The sequence below is a fragment of the Microtus pennsylvanicus genome, chromosome 13, assembly GCF_037038515.1.
Source record: "Microtus pennsylvanicus isolate mMicPen1 chromosome 13, mMicPen1.hap1, whole genome shotgun sequence".
Classification (NCBI taxonomy): Eukaryota; Metazoa; Chordata; class Mammalia; order Rodentia; family Cricetidae; genus Microtus; species Microtus pennsylvanicus.
Genome location: NC_134591.1, coordinates 48,466,575 through 48,489,884, shown reverse-complemented (window position 1 = coordinate 48,489,884; position 23,310 = coordinate 48,466,575). Strand labels below are relative to the sequence as shown.

At 39.7% G+C, this 23,310-nt stretch overlaps 1 protein-coding gene across 1 annotated transcript in view; it reads left to right on the top strand.

Annotated features, from left to right (window-relative positions):
• Positions 1-23,310, top strand: part of Cmpk1 (cytidine/uridine monophosphate kinase 1) — a 30,921-nt gene that overhangs the window by 5,094 nt on the left and 2,517 nt on the right. The window contains exons 2-3 of the mRNA XM_075946764.1: positions 17,113-17,259; positions 22,059-22,211. Of these exons, the coding sequence (XP_075802879.1) occupies positions 17,113-17,259; positions 22,059-22,211 (300 nt within the window). The remainder of the gene's footprint in view (positions 1-17,112; positions 17,260-22,058; positions 22,212-23,310) is intronic.

Sequence of the window (23,310 nt, the reverse complement as noted above, 5' to 3'; positions counted from 1 at the left end):
ACTCAAAATAATGTTTTCTAGCTCCATCCATTTTCCTGCAAATTTCAAGATGTCATCATTTTTTTCTGCTGAGTAGTACTCCATTGTGTAAATGTACCACATTTTCCTTATCCATTCTTCGATCTAGGGGCATTTAGGTTGTTTCCAGGTTCTGGCTATGACAAACAAAGCTGCTATGAACATAGCTGAGCATATGTCCTTATGGCATGATTGAGCATCCTTTGGATATATACCCCAAAGTGGTATTACTGGGTTTTGAGGAAGGTTGTTTCGTAATTTTCTGAGAAATCACCACACTGATATCCAAAGGGGCTGTCCCAGCTTGCATTCCCACCAGCAATGTAGAAACATTCCCTTTTTACCACCACCTCTCCAGCATAAGTTGTCATCAGTATTTTTGATCTTGGCTATTCTTACAGGTATACAATGGAATCTCAGAGTTGTTTTGATTTGCATTTCTTTGATGACTAAGGATGTTAAACATTTCCTTGAGTGTCTTTCAGCCATTTTATATTCCTCTGTTGAGAGTTCTCTGTTTAGGTCTGTACTCCATTTTTTTTTATTGGATTATGTGATCTTTTGATGACCAATTTTTGAGTTCTTTGTATATTTTGGAGATCAGACATCTGTCTGATGTGGGGTTAGTGAAGATCTTTTCCCATTCTGTAGGCTGTCGTTTTGTCTTGTTGATGTGTCCTTTGCTTTACAAAAGCTTTTCAGTTTCAGGAGCTCCCATTTATTAATTGTTTTTCTCAGTGTCTGTGCTGCTGGGGTTCTATTTAGGAAGTGGTTCCCTGTGCTGAACCACCCTTTCTTTAAGGATGCTTGTAACATAGGATTTTTAGAAGAGACCAGAAGAGCTTCAGATTATCTGCTATACTTTTTTCTTTCCATTTTAAGTTACAAAAGTAATATGTCTGTTGAGACAAGCTCAGTTTCTTCTTATCTGGAGGTTACAGTTATTTATTGCTTTCTCATCTCTATTTTTTTGTTTTAATTTTTATGTGTATGATGAGTGTTTGCCTGCACGTATATATGTGTATTACATACAGGCCTGCTGCTTTTGAGTCCAGAAGAATGTTGTCTCTCGAACTAGAATTATAGACAGTTGTGAGCAGCCCTGTAGGTGCTGGAACCAAGCTGGGGTCCTCTACAAGAGTAGCAAATGAGCCAAGCCAACTCTTTAGTCTCCTCGTTCTCAATATCACAAAATCCACAAATTTAAAATTTTTATATCTGGTAAGGTTATTCACTATTTAGGTTTTTTTTCAAACTAAATCATGTCTATTCTTTCAGTGCTTTTCCTACATATTTAATAGATTTTTATTTGTAGTTGCAGACTATTCTGGATATTGTCATAGCATAGTTGAGCCATTTCACTTGGTGCTATTTAGGACAGTTTCTAGGGGTGATTTTGATGTTAACTGTTTCAGTGAGCTTTCTTGTAAATACAATTTTGCATATGGATGTTTTGTCTATAGGGTTCTTAAAAGTGGACTGTTTCCTTGGACTATGTGCATTTTATTTTAATTGATAATTAGTTATGATAACTTGGGGAAAACATCTGAGTTTTCCAGAGGAGCAGGGCTATTAAGAGATAGATACAGACACAAACATATAAAAGTTTTTATTTGGGGAACTTACTCAAAATTATCAAGGCCAAGAAGCCACATGATATGGTGTACACACATACATGTGCTAGCAGCCACTGATACAAATGAAATAAAAAGTAATAAAATAAACTTTTTTAAAAAAGGAAAAGAAATCACTCTAGACATCTCTCTCTTGACCAGGTGATAGAGAGAGTACTAGTGCAGAGGCTAGCTGTTTTATTTATGCTGTGTTCCAGGTCTTGTTACTTTTAAGCTAATACCTTAGCTCAGCTGCTACATGAAAGTGTATTTACTGTAACAATTCAGTTGCTTTAACCTGTCAAATCAAGAACATTTTTACAGACTAAACATGTGATAAGAGCATTTCAAAGTTAATAGAGAGCAGGTGTAGCCTGAAAGACTCTGCTGACAATTTTGTTCCGCCTGGAAAATAAAGCTAACAAAACATCAGTTGGATAAAAGAAAAAGCACTGGTTGTAGCTTACTACTCCCAGAATCTGTCACTTTGAGAGGACAGGTCCATGGTGAAACATATGCTCTATTCCTGGTTTCTGTCTGTCCTTTCCAAAAGATTTGTAAGTTGGTTCCATTCACCATTAGAGTATATCCCATACTAATAAGCAGATGTACTCATATTGGGGTGGGTGGAAGACTGCTTCCTGCCCACTTTGTTTGGAGCTTCCAGAATGGATTAGTCGTTGGCGTGTACTATTGAAAAGTGCATGAGTTAAAGCCACAGGATTTACTTACATAGTTACATATGGTTTAGGTCATTAAGAATATGAATTTCCATTTTCTTGGTGTCTGCTGGGAGTACAAAGGCACTTTAGAAGATGTTTGATCGTGTAATTGACTTAATGGTTAATTTAGGTTATCAGATGGTGGAAGATTGTCTTTGTTATTAATTTAACGTCTGTTGGGCAATGCAAGTAGGAATGTCTGTGTTTCAGAAGTGGAGAAAAGCAAGAATGAAACAAATGAGGAGACTGGCCAGAAGCAGTGAGGTTGTCCAGAGTCTGGCAGGATCAACATGGGTCAAATACACCTGGTTCTTTGTGTGGTGGAGTTCTTGGCTTCATCCCCATGTCACACATTTCTGGTCTCCTTTTAAATGTGCACTAGCAGAGTTTGTGACCCAAATGTCATAGCAACCCATCCATTCTTTGCAGATAGGTAGTGTGAGCAAGAAATAAAACTTCATTATTTTATGCCATTGAGTTTGGGGGATTGCCAACTAAGAACCTAGCCAAACTTGAGTAGTACATATGTACAGCTTGGCAACTGGGAGGGTTCACCTTCTTTCAGACAGTTCATTGCTAAGGGCTTTACTGTATTAATACAGAATGTATTAATGTCTCACCTGTGCACTACAGGTATGAGTACAATATTAATGATGAGGAAGCAAACCCCTTTGGAAAGGTAAGTTGTTAAATAGAGTTCTAGAACAATCCCTGAACTACTCTGTTGTTAATTCATTCTTGATTTTTTTCCTGTATCTGGGAACTTATTGCTAGGTGCTAAAACCAGCATTAGCACTTCTTCCAGAAGTATCATCCAAGCACAGGAAGGACATAATTTTCATAAACCCTAGTTTCATTTATGGAAGCTTTCCTCCTGGGATTTCTTTCTCAGTAAATATATTCCCTCCCTCCCTCCCTCCTTTCCTCCCTCCTTCCCTCCCTCCCTCCCTCCCTTCCTTTCTTCCTTCTATCAACTCCCACCCAGGCTATAGAAGCTTGAAGGCTAAAGACTGCATATCTGCATTGGTCACCACTGAGGTCCATTAAGGAAAAATATTCAGTGGAGGTCAGGAGACTTGAATCAAATTTTCTGTGTATTAACTAGGAAATCAGCACGTCTCAGGTTCCCCTGTAACTGGATATAGACTGTTGTGAGCTGCCATGTGGGTGGTGGGAATAGAACTGGGTCCTCCGGAAGAGCAAACAGTGTCTTTAACCACTGAGCCATCTCACCATTGCTGCACTTAAAATTTTTTTTTTTTTTAAGTTTTTCAAGACAGGGTTTCGCTGTGGCTTTGGAGCCTGTCCTGGAACTAGCTCTGTAGACCAGGCTGGTCTCGAACTCACAGAGATCCGCCTACCTCTGCCTCCCGAGTGCTGGGATTAAAGGCGTGCGCCACCATCGCCCGGCCTGCACTTAAAATTTTAAATTGTAAAACATGATCTCATCCTGCGGGTTGTCTTTTTTTTTATTTCTTTGCTTGTGATGCAGGCACTAAAAACTTGATAAGTTAGCCCAGGACTACAAAAGAGATAATAACTGATAAGTGTTTGTATTGGAGTTGGGGACAGATAAAGAAGGGATAATATATATAGAAAGGAAGAGGGGGTAGAGTAGGTTCAAGTTAGTTAAGTCAGATCAGTTTGATGCTGTCCATTTCACAAATGGTTTCCAGAGATCTTTTTAGCATATAACCATGGACGGAAATTTATAGAAAACATTTTCTATGAGTTTATCACACTTTATGGCATTTCACTTGATGAACTGAAACTCCAATCAAGAACCTGTTTGCAGTATAAAAGTAGACATAGTTATCTATATTCAACATTAGATCCTAGATTGGATTAGGACTGATTGCTGTGTAAACAAAAACATATATTCCTGGGCTGGGCATGGTAGTGCACATCTTTAATCCCAGCACTCGGGAGGCAGAGACAAGTGAATTGCTGTGAGTCAGGCCAGCCTGGTATACATAGAGAGTTCCAGGATGGCCGGGGCTACATGTTGACACCTTGTGTCAAAACAAAACATATATTTCTAGATTGACTTTAATTTTAGAATGAGAAAAATGTATTTATGAAGGTAAATATGTACAGTTTCTCAAAGCCAAATGACTTTTCTCATACTTTCTGGTAAGAGAGGTTTTGAACGAAAAGTGAAGGTGATTCTTTACTGTCTAAGTAGGGTTTGATGATTTTGTTGTTGTTGAGAAAGGTTGCTTAGGACAATACACGGTTGTTCTTATAGGTCATTTTGGAGCTTAAGGTGGTGTGGGTATGTTGTCCACTCCATACACATGGTATTTCTCAAACGTTTTGTTTATAGTTTTGAACTCTAGTGTCTGGAGTCAGGCTTCATTAAATATGTTTCCTTTTAAACCTTTGGGTAATCTGAATTCTAACTTTTCATCTGTTTCTGGGCTGTGAAACTGGACTGTTTTCTGTCTCTGTCTGTAACTCTTGACTCCACGCCCATGTGGTGTGTTCATGTGTGGCTGTATTATACTTTGGTTTCTCCTTTGTTTATGGGATGGATCACTTTTCAGAGAAAATTTTATCTAAACATTTGAGTTGATTTTTGGTTTGGGGGAAGTTCATGGAGACCTTTCTCTAAAGCTGTTATTTTCTTTTCTTTTAAGTTGTATTTATTTTTTATTTTAATGTGTAAGTGTTTTGCCTGCATATATGCCTGTGTGCCATGTGCATGCCTGGTGCCTCTGGAAATCAGAAGAGGATGTCAGATCCCCTGACACTGGAGTTCAGGAAAGTCATGAGCCACCATCTGGGTGCTAGAATCTGAACCTGGGTCCTCTACAAGAGCAGACCATACTCTAAACCGCTGAGCCATCTCTCCGACCCTGAAGCTATCATTTTCTAAATGATCGGCTTTCACCTTGAAGTAAGTTTTCATTGTGCAGGCTCACTTTCCGTTTCTCTGGGAATCAGGTGGTGTTGGGGATGTACCATTGAACACTAACTAGTGAGCTGAATTTACTGCTATGAGAAAGCTGTTAACTTTTAAAAGTGTTTTATTGTGTATGGGTGTGGTTATGTGGAAGTCAAAGGACAGTTTGCAGGAGTTGGTTCTTTCCTTCTACCGTGCTGGTGGTAGGGACTGAATACAGACAGGTCTCCAGGCCTGGCGGCAAGTGGCTTTACTGCTGAGCCTACTCACCAGCCCAGAAGTTGAATTATTGAGTCAAAACAGGTGCAAACCACTGGGTGGTGGTGGCACATGCTTTTAATCCTAGCACTTGGGAGGCAGAGACACATGGATCTCAGTGAGTCTGAGGCCAGCCTGGTCTACAAATTGAGTCCAGGACAGCTGGGACTGTTAAACAGAGAAACCCTGTCTCGAAAAGCCAAAAAAAAAAAAAAAAGATGCGCAAACAGAACCTTAGACATGTTGACCCTCTTTAAAGCTTGAATACTTGTACAAATTATATTGTATTGATATTAGTGTCTCCCTGTTCTTGCCATTACTGCTTTTTAAAATACTTGGACCAATATGATGGGTAGAAACTGGAATCATTTTGTCTTAATTTACATTTTCAAGATTACTAGTGGCGTGGAGTTTTTTTTTTGAGTAGTCCTCGCTGTCCTTGAACTCACTATGTAGACCAGGCTGGCCTCAAACTCACAGAGATCCACTTGCCTTGGCCTCCTGAGTGCTGAGATTAAAGGCATCCGCCAGTACCACCTAGCTCCGTGTTTTTTTTTTTCATATTTTAACCCTCCTATGAAAAGTTTGTTTTTAATGCTTCCCCCTTTCTCCCTCTTTTAAAGACCCAGACTGATCTCCAACCCTGGGTTGAAGAGGTTTTCCTGTTTTAGCTTCTGACTGTAGGTGGATGGCACATTACCAGCTTGCCTATTTGTATATAATGTTTTAATTTATTACTAGTTTTTCTTTATATACATTGTATATAGTATACTGTATAGTGAATATATCTTGTATATAAAATTTCTTCCAATCTGTTACCTATCCTTTTTTTGTTTGTTTGTTTGTTTTTGCTTTTATTTTGAGTTAGGGACTTACTTTTTAGCCCAGGCTGACCTGAGCCTACTAGGTAGCACAGGCTGGTCTCAAACTTGAGGTAGTCTTCTTGCTTCAGCCTCTTTAGGACTAGGATTGTAGTTAAAAGCCAACACACCAAACTCATTTTGCTTTTTTGAGACACAGTCTTGCTATGTGGCCTTAAACCATTGGCCTTTCTGCTCCAGTTTCTTGAGTGTTGGGATCATAGGCAATCATAAGCCATACCCGCAGCAAATTATTTATACTTATGAAGCCTTGCTTGGTTCAAAAATTTTTCGGGGATCAAACACAAATGATAGCTTTTTGCTTTCTTAGCAATGCTTGTCTGTATCTCAGATGTTGGCTATCACTATTGAATTCCCATTTGTACTTGGGCCTGTTTTTGGGTTCCGTTTCGAGACTGCATTGTTATGCCTACTTTATATACCAGTAACACTATTTTAGTTATTGTAATGTGTAATATTTTATTTCATGTCCTCATTTGTAGTTGCTTTTATTTTTTTCAATTTTGAATATTTTACTCATGCTTATTTCTGGTTAACCTGACAATAAATTTCCCAAGTTTTTTTTTTTCATAAACAAACATGGCTGGTGTGCAGCTAGTTCAGTGGCAGAGCCCCTTATCTACCATGTTCAGGGGCTTTGGGTTTGATCCCCGGCACCATATAACAAGCACAGACAATTCTAATCAGATTTTTACTTTTTAAATTTTATTTATTTATTTAGAGGGTCTGACTATATAGCCCTCACTGGCCTGGAGCTCACATTGATCCATCACCTCTGCCTTCACCCAGCAGGAGGTATTTTTTTTTTTCTTCTGGAGACAGGGTTTCTCTGTGTAACAGCTCTGGCTGTTCTGGACCTTGCTTTGTAGACCAGGCTGGCCTCAAATTTACAGAGATCCACCTGTCTCTGCCTCCCAAGTGCTGGGATTAAAGGCATGTGCCGCCACTGCCTGGAAAATTTTTTCATTATTTAAGAAAACTAAGCAAAACAAAACAAGAAAACCAAATGATTCAGTAGGAATCTTTCCTAGGATACAGAATGTTTTCTTTCTTTAGTCTTGGAAAATTTCACACATGTATACAATGTATCTGACTCCCTCCTTTCAATTTCCTGGTATATTCCCCCAACCCATCTCCTTCCCAACTTCATGTCCCTTCTCTCTTGAGTATATTCTCACTGAATATACTTGATGCTGCCATATGAACAGGGGCGCGGTATTAGCCTTTGGAGAATGCTCCCTTTTATGATTGGCTTTTATTCATGCCGTAAATATAGTGTTTTGTTTCTTCATGTAATTTCTGTGTGTGTGTGTGTGTGTGTGTGTGTGTGTCTTTTCAAAACAGGATTTCTCTTTGTAGCCCTCCCAGACTGTCCTAGAGGTTGCTCTGCAGACCAGGCTGGCCTTGAACTCACAGAGATCCTCCTGAGTGCTGGGATTGAAGGCATGTGCCATTACCATCCGGCTTCTTCATGTAATTCTTACACAGTACATTTTAGGTTTATTCCTAAATTTAATTTTTTAATCACTATTCTTATTACATTTTAAAAATTTATATATGTCTGTGTGCTTGTGTGCAGAAATGAGAGGGCAACTTGCTGGAGTTGGTTCTCGTCTTCCACTGAGTGGGTTCTAGAGATTGAACTCAGGTCCTCAGGCTTAACAGCAAGCACTTTTACCCACTGGGCCATCTCACTGTTCTTTTATTGCTGTTTTAATGAGATGGTTTTGTTTTGTTTTGTTTTTCCTTCAAGATAGATTTCTCTGTGTAGCCTTGGCTATCCTGGAACACATTCTGTAGTTCAGGCTGGCCTTAAACTCAGATCTGCCTGCTTCTACTGGTGCAGGTGTTAAAAGGATGTGCCACCACCACCACCTGGCTCTAATGAGATATTTTTAAATGTATATCTTCTTTTAATTTTTTAAATTTTTTATTAGGGTATGTGTGTGTGACAGGGGTAAACAATTGTGCACATGTAGCATAAATCCAAAGACCTAAGTGTCGATCAAAGGATAGCTTTTAGGAATCAGTTATCTCCTTCCAGCATGGGCTCTGGAGACTGAACTCAGGTTGTCAGGCTTGTGTAGCAAATACTTATGATCCAGTGAGCCAACACTACTCCCCTCTCCAGATGAATATTTTCTGATTAATCACTGCTAGTTGATTGAAGAGCTCTTGGACCATCTATGAAAGGAATAAACAGAAAATATAAACAAACAAGAGGAATAAATTCTCATTGGGTCTCATGTTTTTTGTTTGTTTACAAAAAGACAAAATAATTTGTGATGCCAGTTTTTAGAGCTTCTCTGTTTAAGGCTTTGTGCGACTTTTGTTTGGTTTTGATTTTAGTTTGAGACAGGGTCTTACTGTGTAGTCCAAGATAGCTGAAATTCAAAGAAATTCTAATTCTGCTTCTGCCTCCCAAGTGCTGGATTAAAGGTATGTGCCCCCATGTCCAGTGTACAGCCTATTCTTTTTAGATGGTTTTTCATTGAACCTGGAGTTTGCCATTTTGGCTAGATTGTGACTGCCTTCTGGTCCCCTTCCTAGGATTATAGACTCTCCATGGTAATGCCCCACTTTTATATGGGTACTTAGGATCTGAACTCAGGTCCTCCTGATGGTAAGGCAAGCACTTGCTCACTGAGTCATTTCTCAAAATAATAAGGATTTGAGGGTCAGAAAGGTGGCTTAGTCGGTAAAGTGCTCGCTAGCAAGCCTGGCCAGAGTTTTATCCTTGGCATGCATATGGTAGAAGAGAACCAGTTTTCACAAGTTGTCCTCTGACCTGCACACACCTGCCACATACATATATATAGATATAATAAATGGTTTTTTGTTTGTTTGTTTTTTTAGATGGGGTCTCTCTTTGTTGCCCAAACTGGCTTTGAACTCAACAGAGCCCAACTCAGTTTTTATCTTTTAAGTGTTGGGATTAAAGGGGTTGTACAACTATATCAAGCAAGAAGTATTTTTTGTTTTTGTTTTTTTTTTAAGACAATAAAAAATTTTATTTGCTCAGTTGCTTCAAAGCTGTATTTGTAGCTTATATTTCTGCTGTTTTTTTTTTGTTTTTTTTGTTTTTTTTTTTTTTTGTTTTTTTTTTTTTTTGTGAAATTGAGAGGTCCTGTAGCCATCTAGTGGCACTTTCTAAATCCCACATTAACAGGAAGAAGAGGTGCTTGGCATTTGGATCTACCTGCTTTCAAGGTCCTTGTGTTTATCCATCATTTGTGCCTTGAACTCGGCTTTTTCTTTTTCCTTTAAGACAGTGTTTTTATATTGCAAACACTCATTTCAAACTCTGGATGCTTCCTGCTTCTGTTGCTTCCTGGGTCCTGGGATTACAGGTGTATACAACTCTAATTTTTTTTTTTAGTTTGATTGTTTTTGTGCTTTATATAGAACTATATTATCCAAGTTTTAGATTTTGTGTGTATGTATGTTTGTGTGTGAGTGTGTGGTATTAAGATTTGAGCCCACAGCCTTGTACATGCCAGCTTAAGTGTTGTACCTCTGAAGAACATCCCAGGCCCCAACATTACCTAAATTTTGAAAGGGAAGCAAGGCGGTTGCTAAAAAGTGAGAAATGTGTAACCAAATGTGTAGTGATTTGAGTGACAGTGGCCTCCATAAGCTCGTGCATTTGAATGTCTAGTCCCTAGTTGGTAGACTGTTTGGGGAAGGGTTAGGAGGTGTGACCTTGTTGGAGGAGTGTGGCATTGGGAGTGGCTTTGAGGTTTCACCTCAGAATGTAAAGCTCTCAGCTGCTGCTTCAGTGCCAGGCCTCTCTCTCCTTCCTGCCTCGATTCAGTACTAACCCTCTGAAACTGTGAGCGAGCCCTCATTTAATGTTTTCTCTTAACAAAGTTGGCTTGGTCTTGGTGTCTCTTCACAGCAGTAGGACAGTGACTTAAGCCATAGTTGTTGGAGTAGATGCCATAAATTGACATCTGCCTGCTTTGGTAAAAGAGAATATTGTTTTGTTCTTTTTTTTTTTAAAAATAATTATTTATTTATTTATTATATATACAATATTCTGTCTGTGTGTATGTCTGCAGGCCAGAAGAGGGCACCAGACCTCATTACAGATGGTTGTGAGCCACCATGTGGTTGCCAGGAATTGAACTCAGGACCTTTGGAAGAGCAGGCAATGCTCTTAACCACTGAGCCATCTCTCCAGCCCCTATTGTTTTGTTCTTACTGAGACCATGGTGCATTTTTATTTCTCTTAACCCTGTTTCTTGTGTCATAAATGTTGCTTTTCAAGTAATTTTTGTTATTTTTAAGACAGGGTCTTACTGTGTGTGGAGTTAGGTCAGCCTCAAACTTGTAGTGGTTCTCCTGCCTCTTTCTCCTGAGCACTAAGATTATAAATGTAAGTGCTTCTATATCCGAATTGTGTGTGTGTGTGTGTGTGTTTGCGTGTTTGCACATGATGCATGCGTGAAGTTCAGAGGTCAGCTTGTGGTATTGGTTCTCTCCTTCCACCTTGTAGATCCTGGATTCAAACTCAGGTCAGCAAGATTGATGACAAGCACTGTTACCCACTGAGTCACGTCATGAGCTGACCTTTTGTTTGTTTGTTTTTTTGAAACAGAGTTTCATGTATCTTAGACTTGATTCAAAGTTGTTAGTTACTGAGGATGTCCTTGAATTTATGATTCTTCTGCTTCCACCTTCTGAGTGTGGAAATTAGAGGCCTTTATCACTATACCTTGTTTTTACAGGACATTCTGTAGTGAATGTTGGACTTCACACATGGTAGACAAGCACTCTGCCAACTGAGCTATACTCTCACCCACATTTGGCTTTTTCATTTTTTTTTAAATTTAATTTAAAAAAATTTATGTGTCTGTACCACATTCATGCAGTGCCTGTGGAGGCCAGAAGAGGGCATCAGATCCATTGGAGCTGGAGTCAGACAGTTGTGAGCCTTTATATTGGGCTGGAAATTGAACCCGGGTCCTTTGCGAGTGCTGTTAATGGCTGAGGCATCTCACCAACCTCTTTTCATTTTCTTAAAGAAGAGAAATGAAAAATTCAAGCTTAGACACATACCCTCAATAAATTGGGCTTGGTTATTTGTCACTAGAAAACTATCTTAGTTGAACAATAACTTAAAATTACAGTCCTTGTCGTCTATAGGATTTATAAGCTGATGTGCTTTTGAACACAGTGTTGCCTGTGAGAACCACTCGATTTTAACTGCTAGAAAATCATAGAGAGTGTAAGAAAAAAAATGGCTAAGACTGGAAATATCTATACTTGCTTTTCTTAAAGATGGCATAACGGACTTAATGATAGCAGAATGCTTTGGAAGTTGTGCTTTTAAAGCTCAGTTATTATTAAAATGCCATGGTAACTAGTATTTAAGTGACAGTTACTTTGCTGCTGTTGAAACTCTGGAAAGAGGATGGCTTCAGCAAACTCTGTATGAAGAATGTAGTAGACAGACCTGGTCAATAGACTGCAGAGTAGAATATCCGCGAGGAAGTGAGACATGGACCCACAGCGTTGACATGGTTATAGTTCTTGTGTACTTTGTAGAAAATGGTATTTCTTCTTTAGACAAGCTATAAAGTTGTCTTACACTGGTGGCTGGAGTGCTTATTGCTTTTTTAGGGGACCTTAGTTTGGTTTCTAGCACCCATGTTGACTGGCTGGCAGCGTCTATAATGTCAACTACGAGGATCCAACACTCTTCCGGCCTTTGCAGGTACAACGCTCACATACACAAAGCCACACTCACACATACACACAAAATTTTAAATTAAAAATAAAATTCAAAAATTGTTTTTACAAATACCATTGATGCGCATATTATATATATATCTGTAGATCTGCTTTATAGCTAGTCCTTTTCCAAAAAAAAATGATGTAATCCCATTTTAAGACAATATAAATCTTGCCAGTTTGAGTTCTCCAGTGTCAGTAGCCAGGTTTCTGAACTTGCATGGTTGGCACTGTGGTGCTGTCACTGAGCACTTGCCATCATTAGGGCTGCTGGCCTCTGCCTTTGTTCAGTATCACCATGTGCATACGCTCTAGGCCAGAGGAGAGCATCCGGCAAGCAGGGGCTTCCAAGTAAAAGCCAAAATAAACAGTGGGCGCTGAAGCTGCTTTAAAGTTCTGTGGACAGTAGTTGCACAATGCTTTTTGAAAATTGTACATAGTAAATGGGAAAGTAGGTCACAGTTCGTTTTTCATAAAGTCCTGCGCCTGTATACTGGGTGATCAAGTAGGCATCGAGCAACCAGTATGGACGTAATTGAACAATTTTATATTTCTAGTTTCTGTGAATAATGGGAGTTTTTTAAAACCAACTGCAATTTTAATACTTCTGATAATTTCTCTTACCAGAAACACTTAAAGGAGTGAGACAGAAACATGGTGATGCTATGATTTTTATTTATTTTCATCCAACTTTATATCCAAATTTAGTTAGTAAATCCCCTTTAGAGTTTCTTTTCTTTTGCTGACAGTGTTATTGCTACCTTACTATTTTGTGAGCAAGAAATTTAGCCAACACTTTTGGGAAATGGAATGGGAATAAAGGTATATTGGAAAGCTCATTTATAACCTTGGTCATTTGGAGATTTTTTTCTTTTTAAAGATTTATTGGGGCTGGAGGGATGGCTCAGAGGTTAAGAGCACTGCCTGCTCTTCCAAAGGTCCTGAGTTCAATTCCCAGCAACCACATGGTGGCTCACAACCATCTGTAATGGGGTCTGGTGCCCTCTTCTGCCCTGCAGACATATGCACAGACAGAATATTGTATACAACATAAGTAAATAAATACTTTTTTAAAAAAGATTTATTTATTACGTATACAGTGTTCTGTCTGCATGTATGTCTGCAGGCCAGAAGAGGGCACCAGATCTCATTCTAGATGGTTGTGAGCCACTGGGGTTGTGGTTGCTGGGAATTGAACTCAGGACCTCTGGAAGAGCAGCCTGTGCTCTTAACCACTGAGCCATCCCTCCAGCCCCCCCACATTGGGAGATTTAAAAAAAAAATTCAGTTGAAATGCTTTTTTTTTAATTGCCTTAAACTCAGTGTTCTCCCGATTCAGTCTCTTGAGTAGCTAGGATTACAGATATATGCTACCACACCGACACTTCACAAGTGGGGTGATAGTGTGGACTGCCTCACACCCTAATGTTCATTTAAGTTATATACATGCAAGATAAAACCTCATTGAAGGGGTCTTAAGATTTGGAGTGAGATGTGTTGTATGAATATGTATTGAATATGAATATCCTAATATTGACACTAGGTTGTGTTATTCTTTTGGTTTAATAATAGACACGTAAAATTTTTTTATGGTTTTTTTTGAGACAGGATTTCTCTTTGTAACAGTCCTAGCTGTTTTGGAACTAGCTCTTATAGACCAGGCTAGCCTTGAACTCACCGAGATCCACTTGCTTTTGCCTCCAAAGTACTGATATTAAATGCATGCATCACCACCTCCCAGCAAATTCTTTTTTTTAATGTTATTTTAATTTGTTTTTTCTAATTTTATGTGCATTGGTGTTTTGCCATGGGTGTCAGATTGGGTTCTCTAGAACTGGAGGTTCAGACAGTTGTGAGCTGCCATGTGGATGCTGGGAATTGAGCCCTGGTCCTATGGAAGAACAGTCAGTGATCTTAACCTCTGAGCTGTTTCTCCAGCCCCCAACATGTCAATCCTTGTGGGGAAGCTTTTCATTATTCAGGATCTTCACATAAGACTGTTGGCTCCTTATTGTACTCAGGAAGTGCCCATTTTTCCAGCACTTGGGAAGCTGGCAGATCCTAGTGAGTTCAAGGTCAGCCTGAGCTACGAAGCCTGGACAGCCAGAACTGTTACAGAGAGAAACCTTGTCTCAAAAAACAAAAACAAACAAACAAACAAAAACAAAACAAAGAAGTGGCAGTTCAGAACCCTGTGATTTAGCTTAGTTGTCACTCTCCCCTAGTATCTCATCATGAGTCTTTTGTCATTGCCATTGACGCTGTCTAACTGAAGCCCATTGCCTGATTTTTTTTAAGTAAAACCTTTAGTGTGTATGTATGTATGTGTGTATATCTGTGTACTACATTTATAATTTCAGTTAGTCACGAGGCCACATTTACAACTTAGCCTCAGAAGATCATATCATCTAATGGTATTATAGTCATTTTAATTTTTTTCTTTTTTTAAAAAAAATTTAATTTTATTTTTTTAATTTCATCTTACATTCCATTCACGGTTCTCCCCCCCCCACACACCTCCTCCTCCCTTCACCTCCCCTCTCCCCTCTCCCTTGAGTCCACTGCTTATCCATTCCTCCCAACAGGTAAGGACTCCCCTAGGAAGTCAACAAAGTCTGGCACATTAAGTTGGGGCAGGACCAAGCCCCCCCTGCATTTAGGCTGAGCATGGCATCCTGCCATAGGGAATGGACTCCAACAAGCTAGCTCATGCACCAGGGATGGATCCTGGTCCCACTGCAAGGGGCCCCTCAGATGGTCCATGCTTCACCACTGTCTCACATATGGAGGGCCTCGTTCAGTCCCATGGAGGCTCCACGGCTGTCAGTCTAGATTTCATGAGTTTGCACGAGCTTGGTTCAGTTGTCTCTGTAGATTTCTCCATCATGATATTGGACTCCCTTGCTCATATATTCCCTCCTGCCTCTCTTCGATTGGTTCCATCATTTTAATTTTTTTTTAAATATTTATTTATTTATTTATTATGTATACAATATTCTGTTTGCGTGTATGTCTCCAGGCCAGAAGAGGGCACCAGACCTCATTACAGATGGTTGTGAGCCACCATGTGGTTGCTGGGAATTGAACTCAGAACCTTTGGAAGAGCAGGCGATGCTCTTAACCACTGAGCCATCTCTCCAGCCCCCTTAATTTTTATAGATATACTTTATGGTGTTAACGCAGCAACATTTCCGTTCTCTCCTTGTCCTTATAGCGTGTTTCGTTTAATGATGGAGCTATGCACCACTAGGCTATTTTGTTCAAACATCGTAAGATTGTTTGAACTTGTACAAACCCATATGATAGATAGGTCAGATACTTGATGTGGTCCCTTGCTGCAGTAAAGGTAACCATGAAATGCATGAGATATATGAGTCTGATGCTTGAGTAATGTGACATGCTATTATTTAGTGGAGTTCTTTATTTTATAATTAGAAGGTATAATAACAATATAAAATAACAATAAAAGTATAGTAAACAGAGCAGTAATAGAGCATTTGCCATCAAGTATTGTGCTCTGTTCCTAACTGTATGCAATAGTTTTATATGACTGGCAGTACATTAGTGTTATCTATACTGGCATCACTACAGTGTATGAGTGTATATTGTGCTATGACAGCCTAGATGTCACTAGGTGATAGCAATTTGTAGCTTCATTATAATGTTTTGGGACCACCACTGTATATGTGGTTCTTATTGATCAAAACATTAATACGAGGTATATGACTATATAATATAAAAATATTATTTAAGTCAGGTGGTGGTGGTGGCGCCTAGCACTTGGGAGGCAGAGGCAGGTGGATATCTGTGAGTTCAAGGCCAGCCTGGTCTACAAGGTCTGGTTCCATGACAGGAACAAAAGCTACACAGAGAAACTTTGTCTCAAATATTTATTTAAGATAGATAATTGATAAGAGGTATATGACTATATAATATAAAAAACATTATTTGAAGCTAAGTATCTTGGGCTGGGGAGACAGCTTGGTCAGTGTAAAGTACAAGCCTGAGGATATGAGTTTGACCCCAGAGCCCAGGTAAAAAAGCTGGGTATAGTGGTGGGTATTTGTCATCCCAGCACTGGAGAGGCAGAGACAAGCAGATCCCTGGGACTTACTGGTCAGATAGCCAGGCTTACATAGCAAGCTCCGGGCCAGTGCAAGAACCTTGCTGCAGAAAAGGTAAACATGAATGTATAAGATGTTTGAGTATGACAGATCTCTCTAGTCTGTATGCTCTCTAGCTTACACACGGACGTGTGTGCCACTTTCATGTTTAACCTGCACGCACGTGTGCGCACACACAGATTCGTGCACGCAGTAATTATGACGGCAAGGAAGCAATTGATGGCTCTTATCCTTTTATAATATGATTTATGTACTTTATCTTATTTAGCCATGACCACAAGCTTACAAAATAAGTATCTATATTCTCATTTTATTATTGAGACTTCTTAGGAGTACAAAGTTAGGAAATGGATTTGAAGAGGCTGGCCTGAGTGGTGTGACAGATTGTTTAGGTGTTCTGAGAAGTCAAGAAGCTCCTCTCCTGGTATAGGCGGCCATGAGCTGTTTGCAGGGAAAAGAAAGAGGACAGAAGAATGGAGTTGGCGGAAGTGGAGATGAATTCAGTTTAGACTTTTTGACTTTTTTGACTTGAGTCTCAGATTTTTGGTAGACATTTTCATTCTTACATTTAAACTTTGTGTTTGTGAAGGAATATAGTGAGATGTCAGTGCTTTGACTAGATAAATGTTGAGATGATTTCATTGTGCAGACATGGTTATTAAGGGGCAAGGCTATTTACTAATAGGCAAACTGGACTGTATGAAATCTCTTAAATTATTTCTTAGTATTATTTGCCACATAAGCAAAACTACTTTATTGAAGAGAAATTCTAATATAGAAATTAACACAAAATTATGTGTACTCCTATCACTGAATTGAATGAATTCTTATATTTTTATATGTTGTTTGTTCCAGAAATATGGCTACACACACCTTTCTGCTGGAGAGCTTCTTCGTGATGAAAGGAAGAATCCAGATTCACAGTATGGTGAACTTATTGAAAAGTACATTAAAGAAGGAAAGATTGTGCCAGTTGAGATAACCATCAGTTTATTAAAGAGGGTAAGGAGCAGGAATATCAACCTATTGGAACTACCAAGGACACAAGAAGCTAAATATACCTTCATTTGTATAACAAAAAATTAGAATGTTAAATTTCTTGATTATGGAAGGTAGTTGTGGTCTTTGAAAATGACGGGAACTGCTTTCACTGTGACGAAATTGGCAGTAGCAAGTACTCTATGCTTTGGTCTAAGACTAGCTGTAGTCCAGTCTAAGGTACTTGTAGAATTTTTTGTTTTTGAAGAAGTCTCATGTAGCCTAGGCTGGCCTGAGTCTTCCTACATCTGCCTGTTAGGATTACAGGTACTTGGCCCATCCGTCCCAGCATTCAGTTATTCAGTTATTCTTCTTCCATGTGGTTATCACCCCTTTCCTTGCACTTTCCTCTTTTTTCCTGGAAATCTTTGTTCTCTCCTTCCTTGCCTCCCACTTGTGTTTTTCTCATTGTTGATGTTCTCTGTTTTGAAGTCTCCTTTTTTACTTGATGAACACATTGCCATTTTCACTCTAAGATCTAAAAAATATATGTTGGTGGGTATTGCTTTGCTGTAGATCCCCAACGCTAATCGGTAACAAGTATCTTGACATAAAAGAACCAGTGAGATGGAATTGCAGTGTTAGGAACAGGAAGCAATAAGCAGATCCCAGTGAATCCTGGGAATAACTGGAGACACTTGGGGTATAGAGTGTGTAATGGATTAAGTAAAAATGCTGCAAGTTCCCTGAGGGGCAGCGGGCCATAAGACCACACCACAGGTCCCTGAGCAGCAGCAGGCAGCGGGTCCCAAGAGCAGCCAGTCCCAGGCAGGGACAGTGCATGTCCCCAAGTGGCTGCAGGGGGCCACAGGGGCAGCAAGTCCCAGGCAGGGGGCCACGTGGTGGGTAAGAGACCTTGATGGGGCAGCCAGTCCCACAAGGAAAGACAGACAGATGGGCATGTCACAAGACCCCAGGTCTCCAAAGGTGGCTGGTCCCCGGCAGGGAGCCACACAGAGAATGAGAGACAGAGACATGGATAGGCACGCCATGCAGAGTGAGGTTGGATATTTATTTAGTGGGTTATGGAGGAGAAAAAGAGAAGGGGAGAAGAGCAAAGAGGGAGGGAGGGAGAGAGAGAAAGAGAGAAACAGAAGGGAAGAAGTGGGGGGAGACAGAAGCTGCCTCTGAGAGGGAGGACTCAGGCTGAGAGGGAGAAGGACTCAGGCTAGAAGCTGAAGATCAGCTTGCCTAGGTGGGGAGTGGGTGTGCCTTGTCTCTTAAAGGGACAGAGCAGACCATTATAGAGTGGCTCTTACATAGTCTGCCTCTTGCCTCAGTCTGGAGACCAACTTCCTTTCAAGAGTAAATAAATCTGCAGTCCTGTCTTCTGGCTCCAATGCATTATAGGTGGTGAGCGTTATTAAAGGGTAGTCGACATCTCCATTAAAACTGTTCTTTTTTGTGTGCAGTACTGGTGATTGAATATAGGGCTTTAAATATGTTCGGCAAGCACCCTGTCAGTGAGCTGTCCTCAACCTTTTTTATACTTGCTATCTTTGAGACAGGCTCTTACCAGGCGGCCCAGTTGGCTTTGAACTCAGTCTGTAGCCCAGGTAGTCCTTAAACTTGGAATCTTCCAACCTCATTCTCAACCTCACCTGTGATTATAGGCAGAACTCTTCTTGTATGTATCAGTGATCTTGCCTGTGTAGCCCAGAAAATATGTCTAGTCTTTATTTTTCCTGTAGCATTTAAATCTTAATTAATAAATGTCTCTGTCGAGCTGGGAGTGATGGCTCATGCCTTTAATGCCAGCATAAGGGAGGCAGAAGTAGGTGGATCTCTGAGTTTGAGGCCAGCCTGGTCTACAAAGAGAGTCCCAGGATAGCCAGGACTACACAGAGAAACTGTCTTGAAAAACAAAGCAGGTCTCTTTAAAACTAATTTTACCCATTTCCTTTTTTTAAAAATATTTGTTTGTTTATTTATTTAGTATACAATATTCTGTCTGTTTGTATGTCTGCAGGCCAGAAGGCACCAGACCTTATTACAGATGGTTGTGAGCCACCATGTGGTTGCTGGGAATTGAACTCAGGACCTTTAGAAGAGCAGGCAATGCTCTTAACCACTGAGCCATTTCTCCAGCCCTCTACCCGTTTCTTGTAACATCATCAGTTCATTTTCTTTCTATTGTAGGAGCTGCTGTTTTCAGTCTCTTGATTTTCCCCCCCTTTTGCAAGTTTTCTAAATCACTATGCTTCTTAGAGTTTGGTTTTCTTCAGCTCTCATTTCATATATTCCTTGCTGGGTTGTTTTAAACTATGCCTTATGTTTTCACTGTGCCAATGCTGGTGAACTCTACGGCGCACATAAACCTTTGTTCTAGGTTCCAGGTATGTTTCTATCAGGTCTCTATCTAAACTTCTCATAGATGTGTCAAAGTCATGCCAGAGGTTAACTGTCATTTAAAGTATGTGTCTTTATTTCCTGTCTTGGCTGTTGGTTGGGTTAACTACCCAACTCTTTAGTGAGAGGCTCTCTATCCACTCCTGTTCTTCTGTCTATCTCTACCATCACTTGAGCCTTTTAACCCTCTTTCCTTTCCATCTTATCTCCCACAACTATTTACGCATGCCCTAAGATTCATTTATACCAGCTTGCTTCAGATTCATCAAAGCCGTCATGCTTTCTCATCCCAACCTTTATATCCCTGATTCCAGCTGTCTAAGTGATCCCTGTTGGCATGCTGCTTTACTGTTTAGGAAACAACTTCACTGCCAACTCTTTGGTCAAGTTTTCTCATAGTCTCTAGGCACTTTGTATTTCTTATTTTAAGAACTTCCTTTGTTGTCCTAGGACTTTGCAGGTTATAATATGTAGTTGTTACCCAGTAGACTGAATCCTCCAGGAGCCAGGGCAGTGACCTCACTCTGATAGTAGATCTCAAATGAATGTATACTAAGGGAACATATTTGATGTGGCTTCTCTAGAGACCTTCTATCATAATTGGGGTAGAAATGCTGTAGCAGGAACTTAACACTGTAAAAGTTTTGTGAAATTAGAGCAGCTAGATTCTGAGATAAACTCTTAAAGAAAATAGGTCCTGGCAATATTCTTGTGGAACAAGAAAACTTGGGACCTGGAGAGCAATGCATGTCAGTTTGCTTTGGACTAAAGGACCCTCTAAAGCTTGTCAGAGGTGTGCAACTGGTGAGCGGAGGTGCCAAGGATTTAGACAGATTAGAGATTACATCTCCTGTTCGTGTTACTCCCATATTCTGCATAAGTTCAGGCTTTGGGAAGGATGGTGAGAGTGTTTTTGTAGTCTTTCTGAATGTATTACATCTTGTGCGTCTGTGTTTGGGTGCAGCCAATTCCATTTAGATAAAATTAGTTTAAGGTTGTTTTTTTTTTTTTTTTTTACTACTTTGTTTGTTTATATAATACTGACTGTTTTGGAACTCTATATAAACCAGGCTGGTCTCAAACTCATAGATCTGCCTGTCTCTGCCTCCTAAGTGCTGGGATTAAAGGCATGCATTACCACACCTGGCCAGATTTTTTTTTTTTTTAAATACTGAATCCTAAATAATGTTAACAACCAGGCAGGCCTGGTAACACAGGCCTGTGCTTAGGAAGCCAAAGCCAGAGGAATTTCAGTCAAGACTGACCTGAGCTACCAAAAGAGTTGAAAAGCCAACTTGGAGAATTAATTGGGACCCTGTCTCAAAACAAACAATCAAAAAAGTAAAAAAAAAAAAACAAAAAACCAACAAAACAAAACTGGGAATATTACGCAGTAATAGAGTGCTTTCCCAGCTTCTAGCTATTAGATCTGAAGTACAGTGAATTTGAGCTCCTATAGAAGGAGTGTGCTTTCAGCAGGGGGTGGTGGTGCACACCCACAGCCCTAGCAAGATTTCAAGTTGGAAACCAGCCCAAGTTACGTAGTGAGTCCTTGCCTGCACCTCCTACAGCACAGATTTAGAGAGGGAAACACGAGGGCGACACGGGATCTCTAATGCTGGAGCAAAGCTCTGGGTTAGTGGTAATTTGCATGAGGAGGTGATATTCACTGTGCTGATCAGCTGTCACTGTGCCATCATTCTACTTAAGGTAGACACATGGGTTCAGCCTCCTGGGAGTGGTGCTAGATGACATGGTGAAGCAGACTGCTTACCTCTTGGCCAGGAAGTAAGGAGATAAAAGGGCCAGGATCCCACAGTCCTCTTTAGAAATTTATTCCCCAGGGGCTGGAGAGATAGCTCAGTGGTTAAGAGCACTGACTGCTCTTCTAGAGGTCCTGAGTTCAATTCCCAGCAGCCACATGGTGGCTCACAACCATCTATAGTAGGATCTGATGCCCTCTTCTGGCATAAAGTTGATAAATAAATAAATCTTAACAAAAACAACAAATAAAACCACTGTGGCTCACTAAGATTAAAAAAAAAAATCTGGGTGACAAACTGAGTTGGAAAAAAATGTATTCCTAATGATCCTTGAGGCCACGGTCCTAAAGATCAAGCTTTTAGCAAACACATGAACCTTCAGAGGACAGTCAACAGGTACACTATAGGATGTGTTTCATATGATACGGAAGCTGCAGAGGGGAGGTGGCGAGAATAGGGGAGCACATGCTAGAGTCTTGCCAGCTGAGGCAACAATGTCAAGAAGTTGGCTCATTTCTGTCTAGTCTGTTTCACTATGTACCTTCCACTCTTGTGTCTTAGGAATAATAGCAAATAGTCCTGTGCCCACTATGCTGCTTAAGAAATTGTCGTTTGGTGATACAGTATTGAGCCTAAGTCTCTTTTCTTTAGGAAATGGACCAAACAATGGCTGCCAATGCTCAGAAGAATAAATTCTTGATTGATGGATTTCCAAGAAATCAAGATAACCTTCAAGGTTGGAACAAGACCATGGATGGGAAGGCAGATGTATCTTTTGTTCTATTTTTTGACTGTAATAATGAGGTAATAAACATCTTCATCTGCCCACATGGGATTCAAGCTATAGATAATCAGCGGTTAGAGAAAAACAGTGATTTTTTTTCATTTACATTTTCTGTTAGCAGCAGTATATATATTTAGTAAGTGAATAGATTGGGTGGGCAGAGCAGCACTTCTTGCTAATAGAATATTGAGGGCTCTTGGCATTGGCTGCTTTGTGACCCTAAGGCTTGCTCTATTTTCAATATAATAAGAGTTAAGTTGACTTTTGTCTTAGTAAGCATTGATATACACAGTAATATCAAGTAATGAAGCTACTTGGAACAGTATATTGTTTACTAGAAGATACATATCTGAAAAAGTGGAGAAGCCTACTATTTTAAAGAAATGTAGGAGAATTTATCTTCTAAGGATAAATTTACTTGGAAATAGTAAGAACACATCCTTACCCCACCTCCGACACTTCTAATAGCATACCCAGGTATACCTTTGAGTAAGTAAATTTCTCAGAACCATTTAATTAAAAAGCTTGACTCTGTTTGACAACCACTATGCTATAAATTTCATTAAATTAATGTCAACAGTCTGAATCTGAAGTAGTGCCTTGAAGGAAGTTGGCTATTCTTAGGTTGGATTGTACATGTGCCTCTGGTAAAGACTTGCCACAGGCTTTGAGTTGTTTTAAAATGTAACTCTCTTCTCCCAACTCTTAAAAATATGTTTTCACTTATTCTTCAAAGTTAACTTTAGAATGTCACCACAGCTTTATAACTAAGGAATGTTTATTCACGATTAACAAGAGATGCTTTATTCAAATGTGTTGACTCAAATATTTGGATATTTATGGAGTTATTATAAAGTAACCAAAAATGATACAAAGTTTGAGGAACGTAATTCATACCTAATGAGTTAATAATATGTCTGAGATGAAGCCACACCCACACAGAGCTTCTTTTCATTGCAGCTTGAAAAAAATACACAGGAAAAACTGAGTCATGAATGAATCCTTATTATGATCTGTACTTATTTAACCTAGTTTATATAAATTGAACCACATGTTTAAATTTAAAAAGATTTGCATGTTGATTAATGAGTTAGACACATTGAGTTTAATGTAGGATGT